Source organism: Centroberyx gerrardi, chromosome 5 (assembly GCF_048128805.1).
Source record: "Centroberyx gerrardi isolate f3 chromosome 5, fCenGer3.hap1.cur.20231027, whole genome shotgun sequence".
NCBI lineage: Eukaryota > Metazoa > Chordata > Actinopteri > Beryciformes > Berycidae > Centroberyx > Centroberyx gerrardi.
In genome coordinates, this window is record NC_136001.1 from 14546416 (window position 1) to 14573260 (window position 26845).

General features: G+C 41.6%; 1 protein-coding gene across 1 annotated transcript in view; it reads left to right on the forward strand.

Moving 5' to 3' along the window:
- Positions 1-26845, forward strand: part of ppp1r16b (protein phosphatase 1, regulatory subunit 16B) — a 73220-nt gene that overhangs the window by 19576 nt on the left and 26799 nt on the right. The window contains exons 2-3 of the mRNA XM_071903836.2: positions 1968-2413; positions 25208-25278. Coding sequence (XP_071759937.2) covers positions 2146-2413; positions 25208-25278 — 339 coding nt within the window. The 5' untranslated portion in view covers positions 1968-2145. The remainder of the gene's footprint in view (positions 1-1967; positions 2414-25207; positions 25279-26845) is intronic.

Sequence of the window (26845 nt, forward strand, 5' to 3'; positions counted from 1 at the left end):
GTGATGCTGAAGGAAGTGATTAGGCTGCTGGTTTCCTGTCCATGTTCTCGGCAGTGAGCTGGTGGTTGTATTGTCGCAGGGGAAACACACTGTAAGGACGGTGCTAGACTGATTGGATATGGTCGTACATTGTGTTGTGGAGTGTTTTATTAAGGGAGGCTGACTGACAGCAGGCACACCTTATGTGCGCTATTTTATTAGAGACGGGTGGCAGACTGCAACACAGGAGGAAATATTCATCAGTAATTGTCAAATAGTAAGTCAAAACCTGTTTGATACATAAAACATTCATGTCAAACATTTTAACAATTGTACCGTATAATTGTACAGTATAATTTGCTGTTGAAATGTACTTAGTTGTATGTGTATGCTGTATAATTGTGGTTTTGCTTGCTAAGTGATTAGGAAGTACTGTAGTTTGTTGGGGGCAGATTGTCTGGCTGCACGTTAAGATGTCCGTGCATGTGAGAGTGCTGCTCAAGGGAAGTGGTCTGGCTGTGCTCAATCATTAGAAACTTGTGAGTTATGTCGTGGAAGTTTGACTTTTTTCAGGTTTTTACAAAGCATAGCATTCTGCCATTGGTCTATATTACGAACAAATGATTCACAAATGACTGAACCATTTATGAGCTACATATTTAAGTCTACGAATGGCCTAGCTAGTTTTTATCCCCTCTAGAAGATAATCTGTACCGAGTATCAAGTCAAATACCAATTCCCGAAGAATCACTAAAATGGATATATACCTGTTTTATTGATAGATCTCCCTGTGTTTTCTAAAAAGAACATAAAGTTAAATGAAGCTAAAGTTAATATTTCTTTGTCGTTGACTCGGCGTACACAGCAAAGACAAAAGAACAGTCTGGTAGCTTTTGTTCATGTTGTTTGCAGCCGTACATGGTACACCAAGGTAGTGATGACACCAGCAAACGGAAAACAGCTTCAGCTCACTGCCCCAGTAGTTCTGACTCTTTTATCGGGTCCCCATCTTATTGGCGTCTAGTTGTAGCATTCAGGAAGCGGTTAACCTTGATGGAGGATGGTAGAGAGAGGTCTATAACGGCTCACGAAGCAAATGGAAACTTTAGACTACAACCCATGCACAGCCATTTAGATGAAACAGAGAAATCAGCTGCAATTCTCAGAAGCAAATCTCTCCTCCTACCTTTCAGCCATCTTGAGTTGATAATCTGGCATCTTTGAAAGGCATTGTCTTAAAATGTTGCGTTTATGTGAATATAAAATTGCTTGATGTGAGCCTGTGAGTGTTTGAAGGAACAGAAATATGATTTGTATCTACGTCTTTTGGCATCCCAGTGAATAGACAATGCTCTCTCAAGAAACAGAAAATGGAAATATTTGTTATGTGGCAAAAAAGGTGCCAGTCAGCTTATCTAAATAATGGGTCACATACTGTGTGTTATTACTATTGTTTTGGCTCTTGCACTCTTTATTTTAGGTGCATTTTTTAACAGTGATACAGGAATTTGAGATTATTTTTCGTCCCTGTGGATAGTAATAAATTATAATTGGTATTTAATTGATCCCTGGAAAAACTGGTAGAGATTCAGTTACTTGCTCAAGGACACTTCAGAAGGATGGATGCTTGCTGACATGGTGGCTTGAACTCAGGTTTTCCGGTTGAAGGACGTGGCTTTAACTAGGCCACCCTGCCACTAAAGTGCATCAGACAAATACTCTACTGTAAAATGTCAATGTTTCCCCAGTGCATGTGGCTGAAGATTTACTAGAAGTTTTAGGCTGCATATACAGTAACTACTTCCACATTTTACGTACTGATTTATTTATTAAACTGCCAGGTACTAAAGGCTTGTGGCAGATATTTTTATGAGCAGTTTGTACAGTTTGTGCTAGTGAAACAGCCTTTTCAAAATTGATGGGTCAGCTTTTCTCTCTCTCTCTCTCTCTCTCTCTATCTCTCTCCTACATCCTCTTCTATTTCACAGGAAGTCTGCTGCTGCTGCTGCTGAAAGGATGATGATGAAGATGATGGGAGGAGGCCACGGCCGAAGGTGCAGTCCTCGCTAGAACTGTACATTCTCCCCTAACTCCCACCGCTCCACCACTACCCACTACTACCTCCCTCACCTCCCCCCCGGCTGCCATCGCTGCTCCTCTGACATCATGGCTAACCACCTGGAGCTGATCCAGGAGCTGCAGCAGCTGGACAAAGTGCCCAGTCTGGAAAGGCTGCGGGCGGCCCAGAAGCGCCGAACCCAGCAGCTGAAGAGATGGGCCGTCTACGAGAAGGAGATGCAAAACAAGAAACGTAAGGCCGACAAGAGGGGCCGAAACGCCAACAACCACCAACATCTGGAGTCCAAGAGGCACGTGTCGTTTGCCGCCAGCGTGGCGCTTCTGGAGGCATCGGCCAGGAACGACCCGGATGAAGGTAGGCGTAATAAGCAGGCAGTTCTCCACAGCAAGAAGTCAGTGCCACAGATAATGAGTGAGCTCTGTTAGGCCTGTTTGACCCTGTAATGGAAATGATGATGAAGACACGAACTATACAGGTGCAAATGGCACATACGACCGATGGCCATGCAAAAGACAACAATCGCAGGTTTATACTCACTGTAACGAAAGAAAATATGTTCTTGTGTGGGTTCCAACCATGAGCTCAGAGTCAAGCACAGTCCAAAGCTTCTTGACACCAGATTTGAATAATTATGCCAATTTCAGCTTCACCTCACTACTTCAGCTGGATATCAAAATGCCAAGGTCAGTAAAACGATTAGCTTGGTCTGGCCCACTTAAACTGCCAGCGGAAGTCACTCCATTCTAACTGAATTTGTTCTGCTAGGAGAGTGTTTTATCATAGGGAAATAATGGAGTTGTCACGCTGAGATGAAACTCTGCCAGTCTTTTAATTAAAATTTCTTCGGATGGTGCCCCCTATTTGGAGATGATAATTGTTTCCCACCAGCACAAACAGTCCCACGATGCTGTTGCATTGCTAACAATGTGTCAGTGATGCAGGAATGATAATAGGCTACTATCTTTTAGATATGGCATTTCATTTAACTTCACTGTTGGTTGAAATTAGAAGGAACTCTGTTTTAATTGCAACAAATGCAGCCCAAGGCTGTGCTACTGTACATTCTTTGCTTATGTAAGCTGTTTAAAGATAAAGAAACAGCCACCCGGCTTATGCATTTTCACATGATTCTTACAGTGGCCGAGCAAAAGTAGCTACACACACACACATGCACTGACATACATAAGCTCCTGTTGGAGTGAGAGTCATTGGAAGTCATGGGATTTGTGGAGTCTGGACGGTCTATTGGATTTTACCATGGTGTGTAACCTAAATTAAGATTAGATAAAACCAGCAGGCGATAAAAGGATATCACCTAATTGGATAAAAGGGAGCAGTTCTTTCCAAGCGGCATACTATTCTCTCTCAAAAAAATCCTTTCACCAAATATGTTGGTGCAATTGCCAAGACTGTTGCCGCTTTATTACAGACAGATGGAAGTGTTGTTGTTGTGTGAAAGGTTTGGGAATGGTTTTATTGAACAGTGCTAAAAGGTTTTTGCTGTACTCTACTGTGCTGCCTATAATCCCCAGAAAGTCTGCTGCTGAGCCACTTAGACTTTCAACGCAGTTTGTTGATGATCATTTTTTGAACTCTTTGTACTCTTCTGAGTAGTTGTAGCCCTACAGTACTGGATACTCTCACTCAAGGATGTTTTGATGGAAAAAAAAACTGAAATGTGGTTTCTCCACTGCAATGTAGAAGAACTAACAGCAATTTACTGTGTGTGTTTAAGTGATCAGGTTGTCTTTGTGCGTGCTCAGGGTAATGGGACATTTGTGAGTTATTTGCATAAATCTGGTGCCAAGGGGCAGCTTTTGTGTGCAATTTCTACAGCACAAATTCTTTGGGAGCAGACAAAACATACTGTAGAAAATAGTAGGTTGCATTCTCTGTGGCCAAGTGGATTTTCACATTTCACAAAAGATGTTTTATGGTATTTGGGCTTTTGCAGCTAAAATGAAAAATAATCAAATTTTGAAGGCTACCTGGGCTTGTTAAGGTTACATATTTGGATGTTTGTAAATTGTAACAGTAAGCAAGTAGCTTGAATGATATTTGTTCAGCCTGTATAGCCTTGGCCAAACAAAAGCTTTACATCTAACTGTCACAGCAGGCTATTACAGCAGGTGATGCAGTAGGCAGACTAAATGTAAATAAATATACAGTATACAGTTGTTTTAGATGTGCATTTATTACAAAAGTTATCAGTATGGCGAAGTAATAAACTTGAGGGACTGCAGCTACAGAATATATTTATATGCAGCACAGAGTCAGTAGCAGAGACATTTTGTTTTTGTTTGCAAATTAGTTTCTGGCCATTATGAGTTAACCTTTAACGTGTAATGGGTACTTAAGTAGTTTTCAACCCTCTTGTTTGTTATGCTCACTCATGTAAATAATAAGCATATGGTTACTTGTTAGTTTTATCTCACTATGGATGTATACAAATTGTGTGTGCTTTGCCCACATCTGAATAACACTACATGAGCCTTCCCTGTTTATAGTGTACATCACAGCTTGCCATACCCTGGGCTCTACATATGTTTATGTATTAGATATGGCAGCCAGTGTAGCTCGGTGTGCAAGGCTAGAGACTCCAGAGCAGATTTATTTGCATTGGTGTGGGCACAACGGATCTGTGGAATCGTTGTCAGTTCTCCTTATTGCTGGCAGTGCGTGAGCATAAAAACGTTCGCTATCAGCATTGTTTAATGTGGGTGACCATGAAAGAGGGAGGGAGATAAAAAGAGAGAGAGGGAGACGGTCTGCAGTGTTGCCCACACCGCCCCACTGGCAGCTGGTTAGCTCAGGATTCTGATAATCTCTTTTCTAGTTCCCTCCGGTCCCCAAATGCTAGACCAGGCAACACACTCCACACAGCATACTGCTCCAGCATGCAGGCCGTCCTTCATAAAAAAATATTATTTGACATTATCCTTGACTCCCCCGTACAGTCATTTCAAAGAATGTGATATTGAAAAACGAAGAAAATTGAATCTAGATGATAGAAATTAGATGAAGCGTTTAATTGAAAAATGGAGAATAGAATGCAGAATATCAATGGAACCTGCTGACTTTGGTGTCAATATACATTTTTCATAAATCACAACAAAATGTGTGTAGAAGAACGTTTTATAATTGGAAGTGCTTAAACAATGAGCTGTGCAGCCCAGCAATGGAAAGTTACAGATGGGGTCAGGAATAAATAGAACCACACTAATCACCTCCTGCGCAGGAAGAGAAAGCAGGAGAGAGAAAAAAAACAACAACAACAACAGAGACTGAGCTTGACCCGAGGCTGACTCTGCTGGCCTAATAAGGTGAAAAGTTGGATTGGTTGGATTGACTCCTGTTTAATCCCTGATTGGTTGGAGTGGGACGTTTCCTGTCATTCTTTAACTGCTTTGTATTCACTGTGGTTACAGTCACAGCATCACCGGCCTGGCCGCAGGGTGTGTGTGTGTGTGTGTGTGTCTGCTGGGAAGTGTGTGTGGTGCACACACACTGACTAATGTGGGTGCTTGATTGATTGATTGATTGATTGATTGAAATTCTTTATTGATCATTAAAATACAAGTGGCCCCTCTAGCCAGGGATGCCCCAGATACAGAAATCATCAAAAGGATAAAAACACAATAAAGCCCAAAGGCTTATTTCCATCGTTTACGTGTGTGTGTGTGTGTGTGTGTGTGTGTGTGTGTGTGTTTGTGTGCATATTAGTATGTGTGTTGCAGGAATGGGGTATTTGCCTGGGTTGTTGTGTTTCTGTGTACTTGGCAAGGTTTATCTTGAAGAGTAGACAGTGTTATTGAAACTGCAGTGTATGTATATGTGTACATGTACAGAGTGTGTAGGTGCGTGTGTTCATGTGCATGTGTTTACATTGTGTGTGTGTGTGTTTTCTGTCCTCTCTGGCCGACAGTTGCCCTGTCATTATAACCTCCTCTCTGGTGGCTCCGGGAGCAGACTCACCAGGCCATGAGGGGAGGTTAGACACAGATATATTAAAGCCACAGAGGATAAGATGTGTACTCAAGCTGAAGTGTGTGTGTGTGTGTGTGTGTGTGCGGCTGTGTGAGAGAGAGAGAGAGAGAGGGAGAGAGAGAGAGAAAAAGCGAAGGTGTTTTTGTGAATCTGTGATCACGTGTGTGCATGTTGCGTATATGAGCTTGTTTGTGGGTGCTATATATTTACAGTATGTGTGTGTGAATGTGTGCCTCTGTGTGTTTGTTTGTGTGTGTGTGTGTGTGTGTGTGTGTGCGCGCTTGTTTGCTACCCGGAGAAACATCGACGAGGCGGGGATATGAGGGGATAAGATAGGAAAGGATAGGAGATGGGATAGGATAAGATGGGATGGGATACGTCCTGAATGTCGACCGTTTCTTCACCCTCCGGCAGCACCCGTCCTGAACCCTCTGCCCCCACCCAGTGATGAGGGCTGATGGCTGTGAAATTACTGTGAAGCACCTCAGTGTCTCTCGGTGCAGCTCTCTGGCTATTGAGACTGATAGGTTTTCTCCCCTCCAGAGAGCTGCTATCCAGCAGAGGAGCAGTGGATGGGGTCAGAAAGGACAATCAACACATAGCCTACTCTCGCTTTCACACTCACACACACACACACACACACACACACACACACATACAACACACACACAGACACAGACAGTATTGACTGATCTGACATTTTCTTGTAACACTGGTGTTATCTGATGAAATTGTAAAGCAACTTGATGATTGAAGACGTCATGGGAAAGTACGGGAATCTAAAAAAAAAACAAAAAAACGTTAACAATTGTGCGCTGAGGAGCTTCATTCCACCATTTGAAAAATGTGACATCTACAGTACTTTTAGAAAATGATTACGTACAAAATGAACGTAAACCTCACCATGGAATATTTTTTTAAGTTCTAACTTAATTGTAATTTTGCCTTACAATTATATTATAACACTTCTTTTTTTAAAACTTTTGTAAAATGGTTGCTTTGAATTCTTGAAAGGGCACAAAATGTTAGAGCTCCTAGTCCTTAAACCATCCATGCTCAGCGTCCTGTAGAAACCACAGACCTCCGACTTTGCAACTTTTTCGTGCTGCAGTTGGCAGCTGATATTTTCCCCTAAGCGCAGAATGTTTCCTTATCGTGAGTCCAAGCTAAATCATTTTAAATGTATTGCAATCTGTCAAAAAATGCACAGGCATCAGTGCAAAAAAATCAACCAGTTTTTACTTCTGAAAAGTTGGCCATTTTTGGAGATACGCGGTTTCTTTATGGCACTGTGACTATATTCCCATTCCACTCAGTAATTCATAGTACAGATTTTCTTAAGAGGACAAGATTATTTTAAAGTCTATCCACTCCTTGCAAAATAATGTCACACTGTTTGTGTGTGAGTGTCAGAAATGACATAACCAATTCTATTTCGGTCCTATTTGAACCCCGTCCGTGTTTTACAGTTCTGTGCTTTTCCCACCTCTGGGCCCTATTTATTCACCCACTCACGTGGCAACACCCAGTGCACTAATTGCTGCTTTTTCCCACTGAAAATCATAACTTATATGTCGGCGTTGAAAAAGCCACGCTTTAGATCCCCGTTCCATTTTTAGGCGTGCGGCTTTCGCCTCTGGCTCACCACCTTTTCCCTTCCATATCATCATCATAAAAACACAGAAGAGGAATAACTATAGATTTCTGGATAGAAAAATACCCAGGCAGTAAGTAACTACTCTTGGAAGGAGATTCTGCGTGTGGTTTTGTCTCTTTTTTTCCCCCTCTCTGGTTATTTGTGTGCAAATTAGCTCTCAGAGGAGCTTTTGTCTTCCTCTGCTGTCTTATTAGAGTGGTAAGGCTGTCTCCTCAGAGGCCTTAGATAGGCTTAGCTGCTCCCAGGCATATGGCAGCAACAGAGTGGCATTAAAAAGACAAAGAAGGACAGAGTGAAAAGAAGACGAGTCCAGGACAAATAAACATGCATCGCGTTGGCTGCAACTGATTGGATTTCACCTCTGACAATGATGCCGGTTCTTTCTTCTTCCTCTCTCCTCGGTGCATTCTGACTCTAGCTTTCTGATTGCGTCCATAGGAAGAAACAAACTGAGAGATGTTTCTTAACCTTTACCCCTGGTTTCAAATGTCAGTAGAGAGATTATCAGTTTGACCAGCCTCTCACATCGAGTCTGATAGGAGATGAGACTGGACAACATAAGTCAGTGGGACCTTTGTGTTTGATTTTTACAGTGACTGAACTTCCCCGCTCTAATGGAAACTGGTTCTGAATGACCAAGGCCATCTGCAGTGGAGGAGTTTAAGAGTTCATACTGCTTTGGACACACTGAACCACAATAATATCTATTTTATATTAGGGCTATTAGGGCTTTTTATTAGGGCTTGAGATTGTGATTTTACAGATTTTACATGTGTATTATCTACTGTAAAACATTACATTATCTACAGTGAAACACATGCGGCTGCAGCTTTTTAAAATTATTATTTTACTCTACCAATTAAACAAACTTGTTCACTGATCTGCCTCTTTTAGAGAATCCCACTCTGCAGTGTCATGCAGTCAGCACATAAACAGTGGATGTTGACTTGTTGGCCAATCAGAGGCTTCTTTTGCTAACCAATCAGAAGCCAAAGAGGCATTTATAGCCAGATAGTGAGAAGAGCGGAGGCCAACTGAAAGAACTCAATGACACTGAGGAGGAGGAGGTTACTGGTAATTATGCTCCAGTGACAGAGGATGATTTGGTCCCGAAAAACAGCTCAACATCAGTGGTTTGGATTCAGGAGAGCAGATATATCACGAACTTGGGTTCTAAATAAAAATGTCAGACAGTTGTAGCATCAACAGGAGACAACCAACTTATTCCAACACCAGTGCAACCCAAGCTCAGATTCAACACCTGATGATCCCTTGTGAAACGGCACTTCACTTTGTTTTCAAGTGCTTTTGAATATATTTTGAGCCGTTACAGTTTATTAACTTTTGATCAATTCATGTTTTTTCATAGTGTTCATTTTACAATATTGATGTTTACTCAAAGCTGCATTTTTCCGCAGTTGCCGAGTGCTTCAGGCAGTTACAGTAAACAAACTTTGAAAAAATAGCTTAAATGGTTTCAGGATTATGAAATGTTCACTATAGAAATCTATTTCTGCTAGAGCGCAGCATCTGTTCTTTTACCTGTGTAACAAGGAAATAAGAGATGGGCGACTCAGATGCTTATATCGTAATTCAAATTGCAATATTTGCTAAAGCACATGAAATCATAATACATTTTTTTTTTTTTGGTTTTATGATGATGTTGATGGAATGTGATGTTTTACGGGGCCTAATATCTTCTGACAGTACAAACAACATTTGGATTGAGCCTTGTCTGAGCCTTAACTAACTTTGTATCTTTTCTAACTTAATGTATATTTGTTATGTATCCAGACACGCTGACGTGTAGTCAACATTATTATATCCAATGCCCTTTAAAAAGTAACTCATCTGTAAAGGATTTTAGCTGACTGAACACTCCTCAGAGCATTATCTTGCTCAGCACGAACTAGTGGCCCATGGCAGGAGGTTTTGTGCTCACATGTGCAGTTAACCTGGTGTGATCTCTGACCTTTGACCTCTGTAGTGTAACCTGGACCGTCTCGCGTGTTGCGTCTGGTGAGCTGACATGAATCACGACAGGGATGAGCAGTCTGCATGGACACGAATCGATGAGCAGCCCGCCGGCCCCCGAGGAACTCATGGCTGCCTCCCTCCAACTCTCATTTTACAGATGTAGCAGTTGTGTGACACTTTTTAGACGCCCGTCTCTGCACTGCTGCTCCACTCCTGAGAGAAATCCTGCAGGCCTAATGCAGGGCTGATGTGAGGTGGGGCAACATACAGTAAAGATAATTTTTTTGGGCATTTTTTGGACAGTTACAGTGGAGAGAGACAGGAAAGACATGGACAGAGAACCCGTGCTGCTGCGACTAGGACTGAGCCTTAATGGTACACACTCTACCGGCTGAGCCACCAGGGCGCCCCGGGCCAAAATACAGTAGACAAATTCTTCCACTGTATGGCTCTCTGTGCCTTCCTGACATTTTGTGGATGTAAGATTAAGCCACCCACTTGATATTTACATGTGGCCACTGGCCATCGGATTTGAATAAAAATTGTGATACCGTAATGCAGTGGCTCTCAGCCAGTGTGGCTGAGAGCTCAGACGTGTACTGAGATTTTATTTTCTTCAAATCTAAATTAAATCTGTGTCAAACAAAAATATTGCATTAACTTGCATCAAATCTACTGAAATCCTAAAATGTCATATGCTGTTTTCTGGAAGCATTTATTCAAAGCGCCTTAAAGGACCGTGACTGCAGTCATTTTTAGTGCGGGTGCCCGCTGTGGGAATCATTCTCTGATCATACATTCCTGTCCACAAAATAAATGCAGCGTGCTCCTTCACCCGCAGCTCTCTGCATTTTGCTATTTCCTCTTGTATGATCATCCTTGATTTTCTGTGACATTTCTTAGCAGTTGATTACTTAAGTGGGATTTGGCATTCAGTGTCTTGCACAAGTATGCCAAGACAACGAAAAGGTTGAGAACCACTTAGAAAATGTATCCTTGTGCATGTGGCATCTATCAAATGCCTGCTTCTGTGATTAAGAGTCTTACTGTCCTGACATCAGTGGATTTTGGAGAGCTCTGTTTTTCTGATGGGCTGTCTGCTAGATTGCTAGATTTTAGGCACATTCTTCTATATCTTGTCTTCCCTATCAGCCTCTGTGATTAGGACAGTTTGTACGGATTCTCTTCCTCACCCTGCCTTCGGCCCCACAGATCTCTCTCCCTCTCTCTCTCCCTCTCTCTCTCTCTCCCCCTCTCTCTCTCTCTGTCTCTCTAAATTAACATTCCTCCACAGGCCCGTCAGACACGGCCCTCTCTGAGAGGCACCTCCAGGCATCGCTGCCTCGGCCCTGGCGCACACTGGCACCACTGTCTCTTCCCTGCCACGCTAGTTCACGTGCCTCGGCCCGGGCGATGGGGATTGACTCATCTTGGTCATGTAGCACCGTTCGGGATTAACGGGGCAGAAAAACTGGGGAAATGCCGGGATGCAGCCTGATTGGCTGAGCTAGTTTGTACAACATTCTGGAGTATGAAAATCCTTTTTGATATCGTGTCAGGAGGTGGCGCGGCCAGTTGAAAGAGCTGGTTGAACTGGGCCATGGAATAATTAGGATTTTGGCTTATTTAGCCTCGTAACTGAGCAAGTTCTTTGGCCCTGTAACTGTCAGAGATAACAAAGGGTCTTTTATTGAACCTGAACAGTTGTTCTAATCTACAGGCTGTTGTCTATCTCTGCTGCATTGTGTCTTCTGTAGTTGAAATACTGCACTCATTTTTGTTCTCATTTGTATTCATTTTTTTTTTCTTCTGGTACTACATTTGCTCCTTTTACAACTGATCAAAGAAGCTATATTTTTCACTGCTGGTTTAGCTACTGTGTTTAGTTATCTACACTGCATTGAGTGCAAAGAGCTTGCTGAGATCTCCTTCTCCCTCTCCTCCCCTCCACATCAGTTGAATCTCCAGGGAGAGCCCCGACTCTCAAGTTAACTCCTATTTCCATGGTAACTGAGGCAGAGATAGAGAGGTCCAGGCAGCCATGGCCCACAGCTACTTGACTGCAAAGGCAGAGACCAAATACAACATCATCAGTGCTGGCGCTGCATGGGATAGTATGTGGGAAGCAGTGATGGATGTGGTCAAGGCTGCCTGGCCAGCTGGCCCTCAGGTTGCTCTTTTTTGATGTAACACTGCCATTGTAATTGCATTATCAACATTATCAACATGGTTCTAAGCATTTTGTGGCTTAAAGTAATATAACTTTAAGGGATCTCTGTTTTTATCATATGAAGGGGAGTTGGAGCTGTAGAAAGAATCACAACTTGTACAGTTGTTCTATGTTTCACAATGGCACAAATACACAGCAATACTCGGTATGAACAACCTTAGTATGCAGACAGGAAATCTACTTTGCTTACTGTGACAAAACACGCTGTCACTAATCAGGCCTTTTGCAATTTGTGCCGGTTGCTTTGAAACAAGTCTAAGTCTTAAGCAGCCTGTCAGCTATCCCACGTCCTTATCAGAGAGTGTGGAGGGAGCCTGCCTGCCTGTCTGCCTGTGCGCCGGCCTGCCGAGGGGGGTTTAAGTACAGCAGCGTGAGTCGCACTCGATCCACCGCTACCAATCCCCTGGATGCCTATTCAGCATCCCCGCTGCTGCCGTTTGCCCTCGCTCCCCCGCTCCGTCAATCCCGCCTTGCTCCACCTTCCGCTGTCTGTCCGCTTGCCCACCCACCTCCCCCTGATGGGGAGTGAACAGCCCTCCTCTGACCACCGTAAATCCTGCGATAGGATTCTGGATTATCCAACCAGGATTAGGCCTTGTCAAACCAAACAGGGTCAATGACCCTCATTAACAACACATAGATTGATGTCAGACCCCATAAGCTCAATGAGTGACCTTAACTGTATGTGTTGAAACCCCTGGACCATCTGTGGAGTGGGATGTTGTATTTAGGTCGAGCGGAGGGCCCCAAGGGCAAACTTTTGGAGGGAATTTAGATGGACAATGTGGGAAGCATAAGGGTGAGAAACACTGTGCAGAGTATAATTTGAAATGTTTGGTATAGTTTGAAACGATGTTGCTTGATGTTGCTGCGCTGAAGCACTGCCTTAAAAATTATAGTTTCCAGTGCATGACGGCGTTCAGATCTCGGTGGAATCATTTCCGAGACTCAAGTCCGAGAAACACAACAAAGGTTAAGGCAGATTTTGAGTCGATTGGGACCTTTGAGGAAGTCTGACAAATATTGAAACAGATTAAAACTGTTGTGACTTTGCTAACAAGCCGTTCGTTTTGGATGTAATTACCAAACGAGGCCTTTACGTCTGCCGTTCTTCTCCTCCCCACTGTCATCCTTCCAGTTTGGATATGACAGACATCAGGCGACTTAAATCTTCAGGGTGGGTCTGAGCTATGATGTCCAATTTGCTCCTGTCATTAAAACCTACCCTGCTTCTTTGTACGCTAACTCATCGGTGGCTCAGCTCTGTGCTGTCTCTTTCTCTCTCTCCCTCTCTGCCTCTCCCTCCTTCTCTCTGCCTAGTCAGTGGGGGGCTAGCCTGCTATCTTAATGCCTTTGATTCTGTCCTATTAGTAAGCATGCTAGAGCTAATTGGATGGCGGACTACTGCATAATCCAGACTATTACTGAGACAAACAATTCTGATGTTTGTCTCCATAACTCTATGTAGAACTCTTTTTTTTATTCCTGTGGTTCATATGTCCAGACTTGGGACATTACTGAAATTACTGTTAGATCACCAAACAGGGGGATGATTTATTTGTTTATATCAATATACCTATATTCCCTCCCTGCAAAAATATGAAATGAAACCTGTAAGAAGCGGTTTAACCTTGATTATTTATAAGAGCTAATGGTTTGGAGCAGCTTAGCTCAGGGTGACGAAGGCCTCACGTCGGAGAGAGGAAGAGTAATAATTGGAAGGTTTTGTGAGAGGGATGTGGTTCTTTAAACTAAACCGTGTCAGCTCCCTCCATCTGTCTCTGTACCTGCTGTGATGTGACTCCGCACTGATATGACTGATTACGGAGCCTGGTTTGCTCCCTGTTCGCCGAACATCGAGTAAAGTCTGCCACAGTTGAATGGGCAAGACAGATTTATGAAGCTTTAGATTTTTATGTATTTTTCGCATATAGGCTACCATAGTGTCTCTCACTCCTAGATTAGAATATTATAACCATTAAAAAGTGGGATCCTAAGATTATCCTCTTAAAGGGAAAAATCCTCCCAAAAACATAATTCAGATCCGTTTCAGTAAACATTAACAACTCTCTCCCAAAGATACAAAACCAAAGAGCCCAGTCTCTCTGTCCACAGTCTCATTGTGAAACTAACTGTGGAGCCGCTCCATTCACTGTGTGTTTGAGATTGACTTTGTGGACTCAAGGAAACTTTGTTTAAGCGTTTATCTCCAAATGATCCCTGGGAATTGTCTCTGTGTCCACTATGTCAGTGGATCACCTGAAGGATTTGTCTCTTAATTACATCATTAAGAGAATCTTGGCTCTGTCTGCAATTTGGGAAGCTGAACAAGTCACTCTAAAAGCTACAAAGTAACAGCCTGAGATCATTCGAGTATGTTATGTGAATTCTATTTTAGCGTTGATTTACTCACGGTGACCTGGGGAACCCCAGCTGAGTCCCCTTGCTGCAGTTTGTTGTGTTTTCCAATTGGTTTCCCCGCCGCACTATCTAACTACATCTGTTAAAGCAGCGTAACATACAATTAAAGTCTCTTAATAGCTCATCATGTGGGGGATAATTATAACACACAGTGGAATGCTAATTATATCAATGATCTTCTCTCCTAACGTCCTACTAAAACCAATGTCATTTAGCTGCTACTTACGAACTTGCCAAGTGGCCTAGTTTCTACACAGTAGACAGGAAGGCGGAAAAAGGCTTCTTTAGTGTTTGGAACATATTATGTTGTCATTTTCTCAAAACCGCTGCACTGTTGGTGTGTTTAGGACCATTTAGTATGTTTGTGCTGAGATTAAAATAGCTCATTTATGCTAACTGATGCACACTGATGAATATGTCAGCCCTTTTCCATTTGCGGTAAATTGGTTAGAAACGAAAGACTTGGGCCAGTGGCAGAGCTTGGAATATTGATAGAAGCAAATACCAACATTATTTAAATACCAATGTTTTGATCAATTACCTCCACATTGATAGCTGCATGACAAATATTCAAAGACAACATGAGTAGGCTCCTCCTCCAGACCATTCCTTCTTCTGGCTGCTGAAAGGGAACAAAATGCAAAATTTTGTGCTGTTGCTTGCAGTGCATGCATTAAAAACTATGATTATATCAGAATCTGTCCTATCACCAGCATATCAGTGTTGCAGAGGGATTATAAACCATAATGACATTTTATGTATATTAGAAACCATCATTCTTCAGATCCAGCTAATCTGGGTGATATAAGGGATTCTGGCAGCTATTACTGCTCTCAACAAATATTTGCCCCTTCAATACAGTCAAGCGAGATACTCTCCGGGAAAAAAATCAATTCCCCGATTGGGCTGTGCTGTAGGTGAACTCACACAGCCTCTTATATCAAAATCCTTACTTGATCCTCACTTCACCTGCAATTCTCCCTTATCAGTGATCATCGCTTGGGAGATATGGGCCTTGGGGATTGCTGTGAGTCAGTATCCTGAGCTGAACCCAATGATGAGAACATCTAGGTTATTAACTGTTCTGTACATTTAGCTCATGAACAAAATTCCCCTCTTCAGTGACCAGAGAAGTGCAGATGTTATATATCATGTGTCAGCTACAGAGATTGAAATCCTCAGCCAAACTCATGTGAGAGCATCGGTGCATGCAATGTGCTCTATTATGAAGCTCCCTTATCAATTATCTACTAGGGATGTCCTGAACATGAATAGATATTTTATAGTTATTTTAATAGATAGGGATTGAGAGGAAGTCCTGTCTGTCATCTTCATCTCTAATAGCTCGCCTTCAGATTTTGGCTAGCGAGAACTAGATAGCACTAGCCCCATCTGGAAAGTACTAGCCTCGCTGTAGTTGGTAAAATTAACATCCTGGCTCTCCTGTATGTCTTTTGGAAAACATCACTTTTACATTGTTTAGTGGTTAGAAGATTTATAGCCTTAGTAAGAACTGGCAGTAGCACTGTACTTTACAATGGCCTTATTGTAGGCTATTAACCTGGAAAAGCATTGTAAGTACACAATAGGTTAACACTAGAATAAGGCCAAAGCGTTACCGAACAGGCTTAGAAAACTACAGAATCCTTAGATGAATATCCATAACTCTGGCTCCACTCCAGTACCTTCGTTATGTGACTGACCCCTTATCAATGATCAGGGTTTAGCAACGATGTGGCCTAAATAACTTCAGCGTAGTTTAATTCACTTGTTTCGGATCTGTGGCCACTCCCACGCATACACACGCACACGCACACACACACACACACATACACACACTGTTGTCAAGGCACTCTAAGATAACAGGAAGGAAGGGTGGGCTTCACTTCCCCTGCCGTTGTTTATTGATGTTCCTTTTATCTTTTGGGAAGCATCTAGTCTGGCCCAGCCCCCTCCTCCCTTGCTGGGAATGTGCAGGTCCTGCCCAGGAAGGCATGCTGGAGATTTGTGCATTGCTCTGTTAGTGGGTTGTGGGGGCGGTAGATAATCACCATGGTGACCCTTCAAAGTTATGGATTGCTTTTTAAATACTTTTTGTATGAATGTGTGTGTGTGCTTCTCCCTGATCAGACGGCAGGCGTGGTGTCCCATAGCGCGCTGCTTCAAACAGATAGAAATCCTCATGGTGCACATCACCAACTCCAGCTCTCTTTTAATGTTTCCTTTCTTTTTCTCTCCCGCTTTCTTCCACTCTCTCTCATTTTCAAACTGCTGAGTAACTTGCTCTGTAATATATAGTAACCCTTCATTCCTGTGTTCTCTCTTTTTTTCTTTTTTTCCCCCTCACCTAATCCCTGCTACCTTCCTCTTTCAGAGTTCAGTAACTTTCTGTAATATATAGGATTCCCTCGCTCCTTTTATCATAAAACTCAGCGAGGCCATGGTGGAGATAAAAGTAAAGAAGTTGCCAATTTTTAAGTGCACTTTTAATTGAAAAACAGGGCTGTTCATTGAGATTAATATGCATTGCTGATGTTTCTCATTAAGACTAAATGGAGTTGACTGCAGGTAATGAGACATATAAGCCAATGTGTCCAGAAAGTTCTCTGGTAATTCTGTCAATTAGATTTTGCTTCTAAGAGGGGTTTGGTTGTTGTTGTTGTTGTTGTTGTTGTTTGATGTTCATGTGCACACTCTCTTTTTCCATTGAAATGTTTCACCCATCAATCTTTCAGCAGGGAGGAATTGTTTTTGAACTGTCTCAGTATACATGCATTTGTCTTTTATCTTTTGTTTCTTATCTTTTGACAAATCTCTTAAAACTGCGACCCTGGAGCTATAATGTGACAGGTTTTGATATGATGTAAGAGATTATCACCCTCTACACACACACACACACACACACTCTTATATACAGACACACTTACATACACGCATTGTATACTGTAACTGTATAACAAAACAAATCAAAAGAAAGAGGGAGAGAATTCCAATTCAAAAAGCACTTTATTGAACTCTGCTCATACAAATTGATTCAGACAGACAGTGCAATGAACAAAAAAACAAAAAACAAATAATTCCTATCTTCCCAGAAATATGAAATAAAACAACAAAATATAACATAAAATGTGCATTAAATTTGCATCTCATTAAGACTAAAGGGGATATGACTGCAAGTAATGCTAATGTATCCAGAAGGTTCTCTGGCAATTCTGTCAATTAGATTTTGCTTCTGAGAGGGTTTTGGTGGTTGTTGTTGTTGTTTGATCTTAATGTGCGCACTCTCTTTTTCCATTTTGAAACAGAATGTTTCACCCATCGATCCTACAGCAGGGATTGTTTTTGAACTGTCTCAGTATACATGCATTTGTCTGTATGTGTGACTGTATTTGACAAATCTCTTTAAAGTACGACCCTGGAGCTATATTGTGACAGGTTATGATATGATATAGGAGGTTATCGCCCCTACACAGACAGACAGACACACAGACACTCACACACTCTTATATACACACGCTCACATACGTATACACACTATATGCTCTAGCTATATAGCAAAAAAGAAACAGGGAAATAATTTAAATTCAAAAAGCACTTTATTGAACACTGCTCATACAAATTGATTCAGAAAGTGCAGCGATCAAAACAAAAAACAAATAATCTTACCACCTCCTCCCAGAAATAAAAAATAAAACTACAAAATACAACATTAAATATGCATTAAAAGGGAAGAGAAACAGAGTAACAAAAGCATGCATTAATATAAAGAGAGAAACACAACTATCTGAAAGAATATCTCGCTCCCTTCTTCCCATCACCCTCATCTGAAGCTATATATCACACATCATAACTCAGATCCCCATTTCATCCCCACATTAACTAATGCATCAGCAGTCACCCTTTCTCTGAGAAAACAATTCAATATCAATGCATACATTTGGTGTGTGCCAGCCTGCAACCAATCCAATATCAAGCCATGCATTTTGTCGCGAGCGTGTGTGTGTGTGTGTGTGCTTACATGTGTGTTATTGCCTGCCTGCATGTGTGTTTGTTTATGACACATCACTCTGTCCGTGCCTCTGGTTTCCAATGCATATTTCAAAATGTATAATTTTCAGCTCCAGAGTGTGTGTGTGTGTGTGTGTGTGTGTGTGTGTGTGTGTGCAGTTTCTTCTCCATTTGTGAGAGAAGAGGAGGCAGAGCTATCTGACTTCTGCCTCTGACAGACACCATTAGGTAGCTGTCGCCTTCTGATTGCTTTTCCACACTCAAACAATGGGGAAATAGAATGTGCTTATACATCACTGTGTGCATGACCAATATTTTAGACAAATACACACACACACACACACACAGACACAAGGAGGCACACACACACACATGCGCACACACGTGTACTTTGGAATACACATGGCTCACACATGCGTGAAAATGACCGTACACGTGTGCACAAAGAAGCATAATCACATACCCACTTTCAGGTGAACGTGTGTCACAACGTACACACACACACACACACACACACAGTCCCATACTGCAACAGTGCTGTGTGTATGTAATGACATGTGTATCTAATGGAGATTAATAGCAGGCTGTCTCAGCCAGGGAAGTGGACAGTGACAGGGTAGCATTTATCTAGTGCTGCTGGTGATGCCGAGCCTGTCACTCATCCTGAATTAATTTCACTTCGCTCCATTATTTTGTGAAACTGCCAACCTTCGAATTGTTTTCAATTATGCTAAAATATAGAGTTTTGTTCAAGTTGAATGTAAGTAATTCGATCTCTCCTATCTAATCAGAGTATCATAGCTGTTGGAAAATTGAATTTCTGCTTTATCCACGAGTCTCCGAGACCAGGGCCAAATATTATTTGCAAATGCATTTTATGGTTAGTTGTATATCAGCTAGGTGCCAGATGGGTTGGGCTTTAAGTTTTACTTTATCCAGATCCCCATAAGCTATTCGCCACATAAGGCAATAGTATGCCTATTTTACAATACTACTTATACTTTTCTTGGGAGTTTTTCCTTGTCTTCACTGAAGGTGTAAGGTTAGTGGTGCCGTATAGGGAGGTTAGGCCTGTTATGTCCTCTCAACATGCTATTTTCTGCCTTGTGTTTGTTTTGTTTCCTTGTGTTTTATTTTGTTGCATACTGTATTGCATCGTTTTGTTTTGTGATTGCTTGTTGATTGGTTAGATGCAGGTAGGCTCGCTCGAGTTCCAGCATGTTAATGCAATCACAGGAAATTATTTGAAAGTCAGTTTAGCATACATTTGTGATTGAAAATAGGGTTTTACTGATATGGGTTTTTGAAAGCTGATATACAGATATTTTTGGATTGAAACTGCAGCTGGCTGAGGTTTGGTACAGGTAATCGATGTGTTAAAATTTGACAATTTTCTTCCTAAAAAAGCACACCCATTCAATATTTCCGCCATCATTTTATTCTTGGCATGGTGTAAAAGCTCCTGAAACATCATTTAGACCATTGAAACCCAGGATGATGATAATAATGGAAGCAAAAGAAGAAGAACAACAACAAGAAGACCATGTTCATGCATAAATGTTGCACTAGAATCAATTCAGGTTAAGGGTTTCCTATAGACGACTAGTGTAGTATTGATCAATTATGCAATAAATAAACTATGTAATTAAACAGCCTGCATCATATCCATCATGTCGGAGGTGGATGACACTGACTGGCTGATATCCGATTTTCAATAAAAGGCAAATAGCCTAGTTGAAAACTTTCCTGACACTTGCCCTGATCCATCCCCATCCATCTGGACTCCCGGTGCATGATGTCTATCTGAAGTAAGCGGCCTTGGGATGATCAGTCAGAGGGAACAGAATCACAGGATATTACTTGTTATTTTTTGTTGCAGCCTATAGACAGGATACAGACGCATCCAATCATACTCTATCTCCCCTGAATGCGGAAATTATATTCATACTTGCAGTTACATACGCACTTGACAGATGCGGTATCAAGGTAGAAGATAGTTGTTTGTTCAAATTCTTTTTATCCTTGTGTATTTGCTCCATAGAGAGATTTATTTCATACTTCCTAGCTTTTCTAATCAAGCAAAACACATAGTTGTGGATGTAACAGGAAATTAATATTTCTTAAATTTCTCTTTCCTTAGCTGTAGACTTACAGTGCGAACGTTGGCATTGTTACCCAGAATGCAACAGGGTTCCTTCCCTCCGTAGTGATGATGGATGTGCGTGTATGGTTTCCATCAGTGCATCCGTTTCGATCCACACTGTTTAACTTTGTTAGGATATGCAGTAAATCATTTACATGTGGGCGTGTGTGTATGTGCATATGCGCGTGTATGTTTGTATGTCAGGAGCATGTGTGTCTGTGTGTGTGTGTGTGTGTGTGTGTGTGTGTTTGTGTGTGTGTTCATGGACTGCTGAGGGCGTGAGTGAAGTTCCTGCAGCTGCAGTGCTGGTTGACAAGCAGGTGGCTGATGGCATGGCTGTGATAAATCATCCAGCGCAGTTGATCCCAAAATTTGGGCTTGTGACAATTTAAAAAAAAAAAAAGTGATTGCCTGCTTACAACACCTGATGTGGCAAGATTCCCCTTTCACGCTATTTCATTTGATTAATAATTTAAAAATAGCTTGAAAGCTGCAAATATCAGTATTTATCCAAGTGATTGTATTAAAAAATGTTATACAATTTACTTTTGGTAAATCAGGTTGGCATAGTGATTAGTGAGACTGACCAAACCTCCATTACAGCAAGCATCTGTCCTGCCGAAGTGTCTTTGAGTAAGACACTGAATCCCCACCAGCTCCAGGGTCGATTTCCTGTAGCTCCGAACTACCTGTGTATGGGGGCAAACAAAAAGATGAATGCCCTCTTTGGGAAATCAATACACTATCAGAAAATCATTCCATGACCTCCCAAAATCCCCTTATAACACCTTTGGGATTGTCACACCCAGACTGTGACTCGCTGATGTAGTATTCAGTTTACAGGGATGCTATATTAAGAAGCAGGGAAGAATCAAAGTGGAGGGAAAAAAAAAAAAAACAGCCACTCAACATAAAAATCTCCTATCACTTCAAAGCATCTGAGCATCTCTTGGGCCTTCTTTACACCTGGCATTAACATATGTCTCGTATCCGGATTGTCTAGATATGATTTAGCTGGATTACATTTACACCTGCCATTAAATTGCATTCCTATACACACTGAAATTGTATTTCTCTTTCACTCGCCAAACCGCAATTTCCCTTGCATGTCACTTGCTCTTGAAATATTAATGTGACACTAAACACCTCATCTCACTACTTCTCCTTCCACACGTATCCTGGCAGTTCATTTTTGTTGCTATATGTGGATTGGAGACTGATTACATTCACACTTTGCTGTTAATGGAGCCAAATGCATATCTGACCATATCAGGAGGTGATCAGATCTTCAGTGCATCTCAAGTGCATTTACACCTCGATTTTATGCGTTTTTGCTCTATCTAAGGGTTTTTCCTGGCTCATAAAGGCTTAGTTGGTGCCTAAGGGAGGCTGGTCTGGCTTTGTCATGACAGCTAACTTGACACCCAATCCCTTCTTTTCCAATTTTATGCTTTTATAGACACCAGTTTTTGTCATAGACTAACATAATATTGTCCTAGTTGTGGCATTCTTTAGCTTTTTTAAATCCAATTTTATGCTTTTTTCCATGGCTAAGAGAGCCAGAACAGACAAGTTTGTCAATATTAATTCATCACTATTTCAAATATTTCTAACATTATGCTATGATGAATCAGACATGTATTTCAATAAGCTGCTTACCTTAGAACAAATGTTAACATCCATTATTCTGTGAAATTGATTATGTAAGATGTGGATGCCCACATCGTTCGATTGGCTGACAGAGACAGTGTGCAATGTCTTGTTTTGGTTAAATAAATGGGACTAAAACACACAACATCTTTGAGCGTATTGGGGTACCTCATACTATTATTACATTTACCCCATACATGTTGTCTCAGCCTTTTGTTTCACTCTCACCTTTATGAAAAACTCACAAAACATGCTCAAAAATGCTTTGTCATATTAACTAATGCTAGGCTAGGATTGGTCTATCTACCTTTGGGGGAGGGGTTTAGTGAAGGGTCAGTTGGTTTACTCTACAGGTGAGCTCACTTATGGCACAGGGGTCCATTCATTTTCCATAGCCACTTATTTAGGGTCAAAGGGAGGCTGGAGGCTATCCCAGCATGCATTGGGAGCGGAAGGCAGGAAAACACTCTGGACAGGGCACCAGTCCATCACAGGGCGAACACACAGACAGACAAACAGGGAGAACATGCAAGATTCAAACCCAGGATGTTCTTGCTGTGAGGCGACAGTGCTACCCACAACGAAAACATAAAAAACAAATAAAAGTAATGGAATCAATTATTTTCAGTAAACTGTCTGCTCAAAGCATCCACTCTGGAGCCCCTCTTAAATAGGCTTTTATTTAAATGCAATTTCTGAGCCGATTTAAATTAAATTATCTAAATTTTCCTTAGGCAGCTCAAAATTACATTTAAGCGGCTAGCCCAAGATTTTATAATACAAAAAAACAGCTACAATCTGATCACACAGGACATGCTAATGTAAAAGTAAAAGTAGTTCCTTTGACATGACAGTTTTTACAGTGTTTACAATCCAGGTTGTCCACATCTACAGCACAACACTCAAAATGTTCAATGGAAAGCAGAGATGGTATGTGACATTAATATAATAAAGTCAGACTGTACTTGTACTGTATATTGTTTACTGTATAACCTTGCTTCCAAGTCTCTGATCACTCACAGCGATATTTCACTTTTTACCACACATAACTCTTGCAGCACATGAACGGTCAACCATCAATTTTGACTGCTCCAGGGACCTGTAGTCACTATAGCTCAGTTTGCTTGGTTTTGAAAACCTCATATAAAAATCATACTCTAGGCTGTTTGCAATTGGTGGCCACTGGTGGCCGTGGATTTTAAGGGCAGCTGATGTTGGAGATTGGCTGCTCCTGAGCTCCTGTGAATTTGACCTTGATAAAACAGAATATTTTCTGTCAAAGTGAAAGTTACATATTAATGTCGATGCTCATCAGAAGTAGTCTAATAGGCCCAGGGCTGAGGCAGTGGGATAATGGTCAGAGTGATACTGATTATGGGTGCACTTTCACTATTCTGCTTTTTGCTAGAAGAAGCACTTCAACCACATTTTGTGCTTGTGATGTGAATATTTGAAAAAGTGGGTCTCGCAATGCGCACTTTGTTTCCATAATGACCAGCTGCCACTATTGGCAAGCAGTACTTATGTCCAACTCTCAAACACTTACAAGAAACTCCCACAACACAGTCAATGTGCACAGCGACTACCAACTTTTCCAGCAGTACTTTCTCCATTTTACTTCTTGTTCTTGTTGTTGACATGACTTGTCTATATACCTCTTCTGTGGTGTGATTACTTGTCTCACAAAAAAGCGGTCCATGTCATTTGAACTGTTCTTAACCTAAGAAAGCACCTAAAAAGATGCCAGATGCAACACCTTTCCAATGCAACCGATTTTGCAGAGGGTTATGTTTTAAAGGAATGTGTGTACAAGTATTCTTACATTCTCGTATATGCATCCATGCCTGTATTTGCACTGTTTGCGTGTTTGTCCAGCTGCATGTACGTGCATGTGTGTTTGTATTTGTACAGGCGTCTGTCTTTGTGTTTGTGTGTGTATGTGTGTGTGTGTGTATGTGTGCCTGCATGTGGCGTATCCCGCTCATGTATGCATGGCCATTGGTTATGTTAGTCTAAGGGACAGATGTGATAATTATCATCCCAAATCTCTCTCATCTCTCTCTTCCAGCTTACAGCTTGCTGCGCCATAACCTGATTTATCCCCTCTTTCTGTCTGTTTTTTTTATTTATTTATTTATTTTTTTTGTTCCTGTGAAATAAAGGCAGATGGCAACACTGCCAAAAACAGAGGATAATGATGTGGAAAGGAACCCTGTGTGCCACCGCTGCTTCCTGATCGGGCCAGCAGGTTTAGCAGTAGCAGCCAGGCAGACCGGGCCAGAGCAGCCTTCCTGTGTGCAGCCTGTGATAGCCGATATTCTGTGAATTAGGTTCCAGGCAGAGGGTTTATCTGTTTGGACTACTAGGCGGACAAATAGTGTAATCCCAAAGCGTCATTACATCATCTGCAGCCCCGACCAGCCCTCCTCCTCCATCCCCAACCGTCCCTAACCCCCACCCACCCTTCATCCACCTATTTCCAAGGTCAGTTGGATAACATCCTGGCGCGGCTGATCATTTGATAGATTGGACTTCCTGCGCGGATACATCGCTACGAGGCAATGTTATTAATGGATTGCAGATTGATTGGTGATGTCATTAGGCTAGAGTAGGTTAAGCTGAAGTCAGATTTGCACCACAGCGCACCTGTAGGCTGTATGTGCGATATAAGAGGAACGGGCTAGTAAGGAACATAATGTATCTTTCATCTTCTGTTTCGGCTGCAGCAGGCGATGCAGCCTCTTCTTTCTGAAATATTAAGTGCAACTGAACAGGCGTGTTGCCGCACAGTACATACGCCCTTCAACTGATGACTGATAAGAGAGCACTAACTGGAATTTTTCAAGCTGTAATTCTCAGCCACAAAACAATAATGCAGACTGGTAATTCATTAGCGCATGTGAAGTGTGCAGCAAAGTGAGGCCGCTACATCTAGCTTCATCTGCAAGAGAGAGGAATTGCAATCATTCAAACAACATAAAAGGAACCTAATATTCAAATGGAAATGTTGCCCATGGTTTACGTTTGCAACTTCCACCTCCATTTATGTGTTTTCTCCCTTTCTCCTTCCACCAGTACGCTACCTGTTGAAGAACAATGTGAGTCCAGACCTCTGCAACGAAGATGGTCTCACCGCTCTGCATCAGGTGAGATTGTCCTTATTGCTCTCTGTCTCTACTTATGTTTGTCTGTCTGTCCCCACCTGTACCGCTTGTATTTTGTTTTTTTTTTGGTTCCTCTGTCTGACCTGCCCCTCTCCCTTGAGATAAACAATAGGTATCTACATTAAAAATAATAACAATAACAACAACAACATGCAAGTTATGGGACCTTCAAAAGACTGATGATAGTATGTTCCTCTTGTTCCTTACCAGCCCATTTGCTGGGTGCAGCAATACATGACGGGTCAATATATAAAATTGAAATAAAAAATGACAAGTGATGTATTGCAATTTGATATAAAATACTGAGGATTGTACAAAAAAATTATTCTGCCAGAGGTTCAGTACACACCCATTCAAACTGTCATATTTGTCATATCTTGAGCTTATTCTGTCGAAGTCCAACAATCAATACCGTCCTGTTTTGCCTCTGTGGATCTTGGGCTGAGCAGAGTGTAAAATATCACAAGTCTATTCTATTTTCTCTTTTTATCAGTCAAGTCTCGGCTCACCATCACCATCTCTGTCATTGTTGAAATCTAATTAAATCATCGCTTGGAGGAATTAGTTTGCAGGGGCAGGAATTGAAGGCCTGGTGTGAAATGGAGCTTTCAGGTTTTCTGACATCGGAAAAAAAAATATATTTTTCGTCTCTCACTATTGAGAAAATTAGTCCATTGTGACGTGGGACATTAATAGAGAAGATTAGGCCTATTTTCACTTGCTAATTAGTGTCATTAGTGGCAAGGTAATCAAAGATTTCAAACCCACCTCATCCAATCAACCCCCTTGTCTGGAGATCATTTTCGCTCACAACTACTCAGTTGTCGGTGTAAATAATGTTTCATTACCTGTCTACTTTGCTCACAAATCGTCCCTCGCTTGGATGAGGAAGTTACTTAGCTCATCAAACCTTCAAAGTTTTTCTTTCATCTCCATGACTCATAGCCAGTTCCTGTCACTATACTGGAGACCTGCCCACAAAAAAAGGGAGAGGATTACTCAGTAAAATAAGGCAATGATTCATCGTAATTTAAGTGAAATGAGCTTGTAACCATGAAAGAATGAGCGCAATTTCCTGACTGTTGAACTTTGCATGAATAGATTTCCTAGTTTCTGCCTTATTTTTTCAAAATCATCATGCGATTGGCAGGCATGCTACAGCACAGTGACTTGTTGACTGTCCTCTTGGTCTAGTCCTCATATCAGACTCAGAGCCTCTCTAGACACGGCATCATGGTCTGGATGACGTTAGTCACTCTTAATGGACAGACAAGTAGACGATTATAATATAAAAGACACCAAGCAGATAGAGTGTGCTTAACCCATGACCCTTTGCATTACAGAATAAAAATTTAAAAAAAAATCCAGACAAAGACATGAAAAGATGGCTCTTGTTCTTTAGACATATGAAGGATTTGGTACTCATCTCTTATCTAATTTTTTCTCTTTCTTCTCTGCTTTTCTCTCCCATCCTATCTCTTTCCTTCTCTCTCTCTCTTCTGTTTGTGTGTCTCTCTCTTGACAGTTGTTCTACCTCTCCATCTCTGAC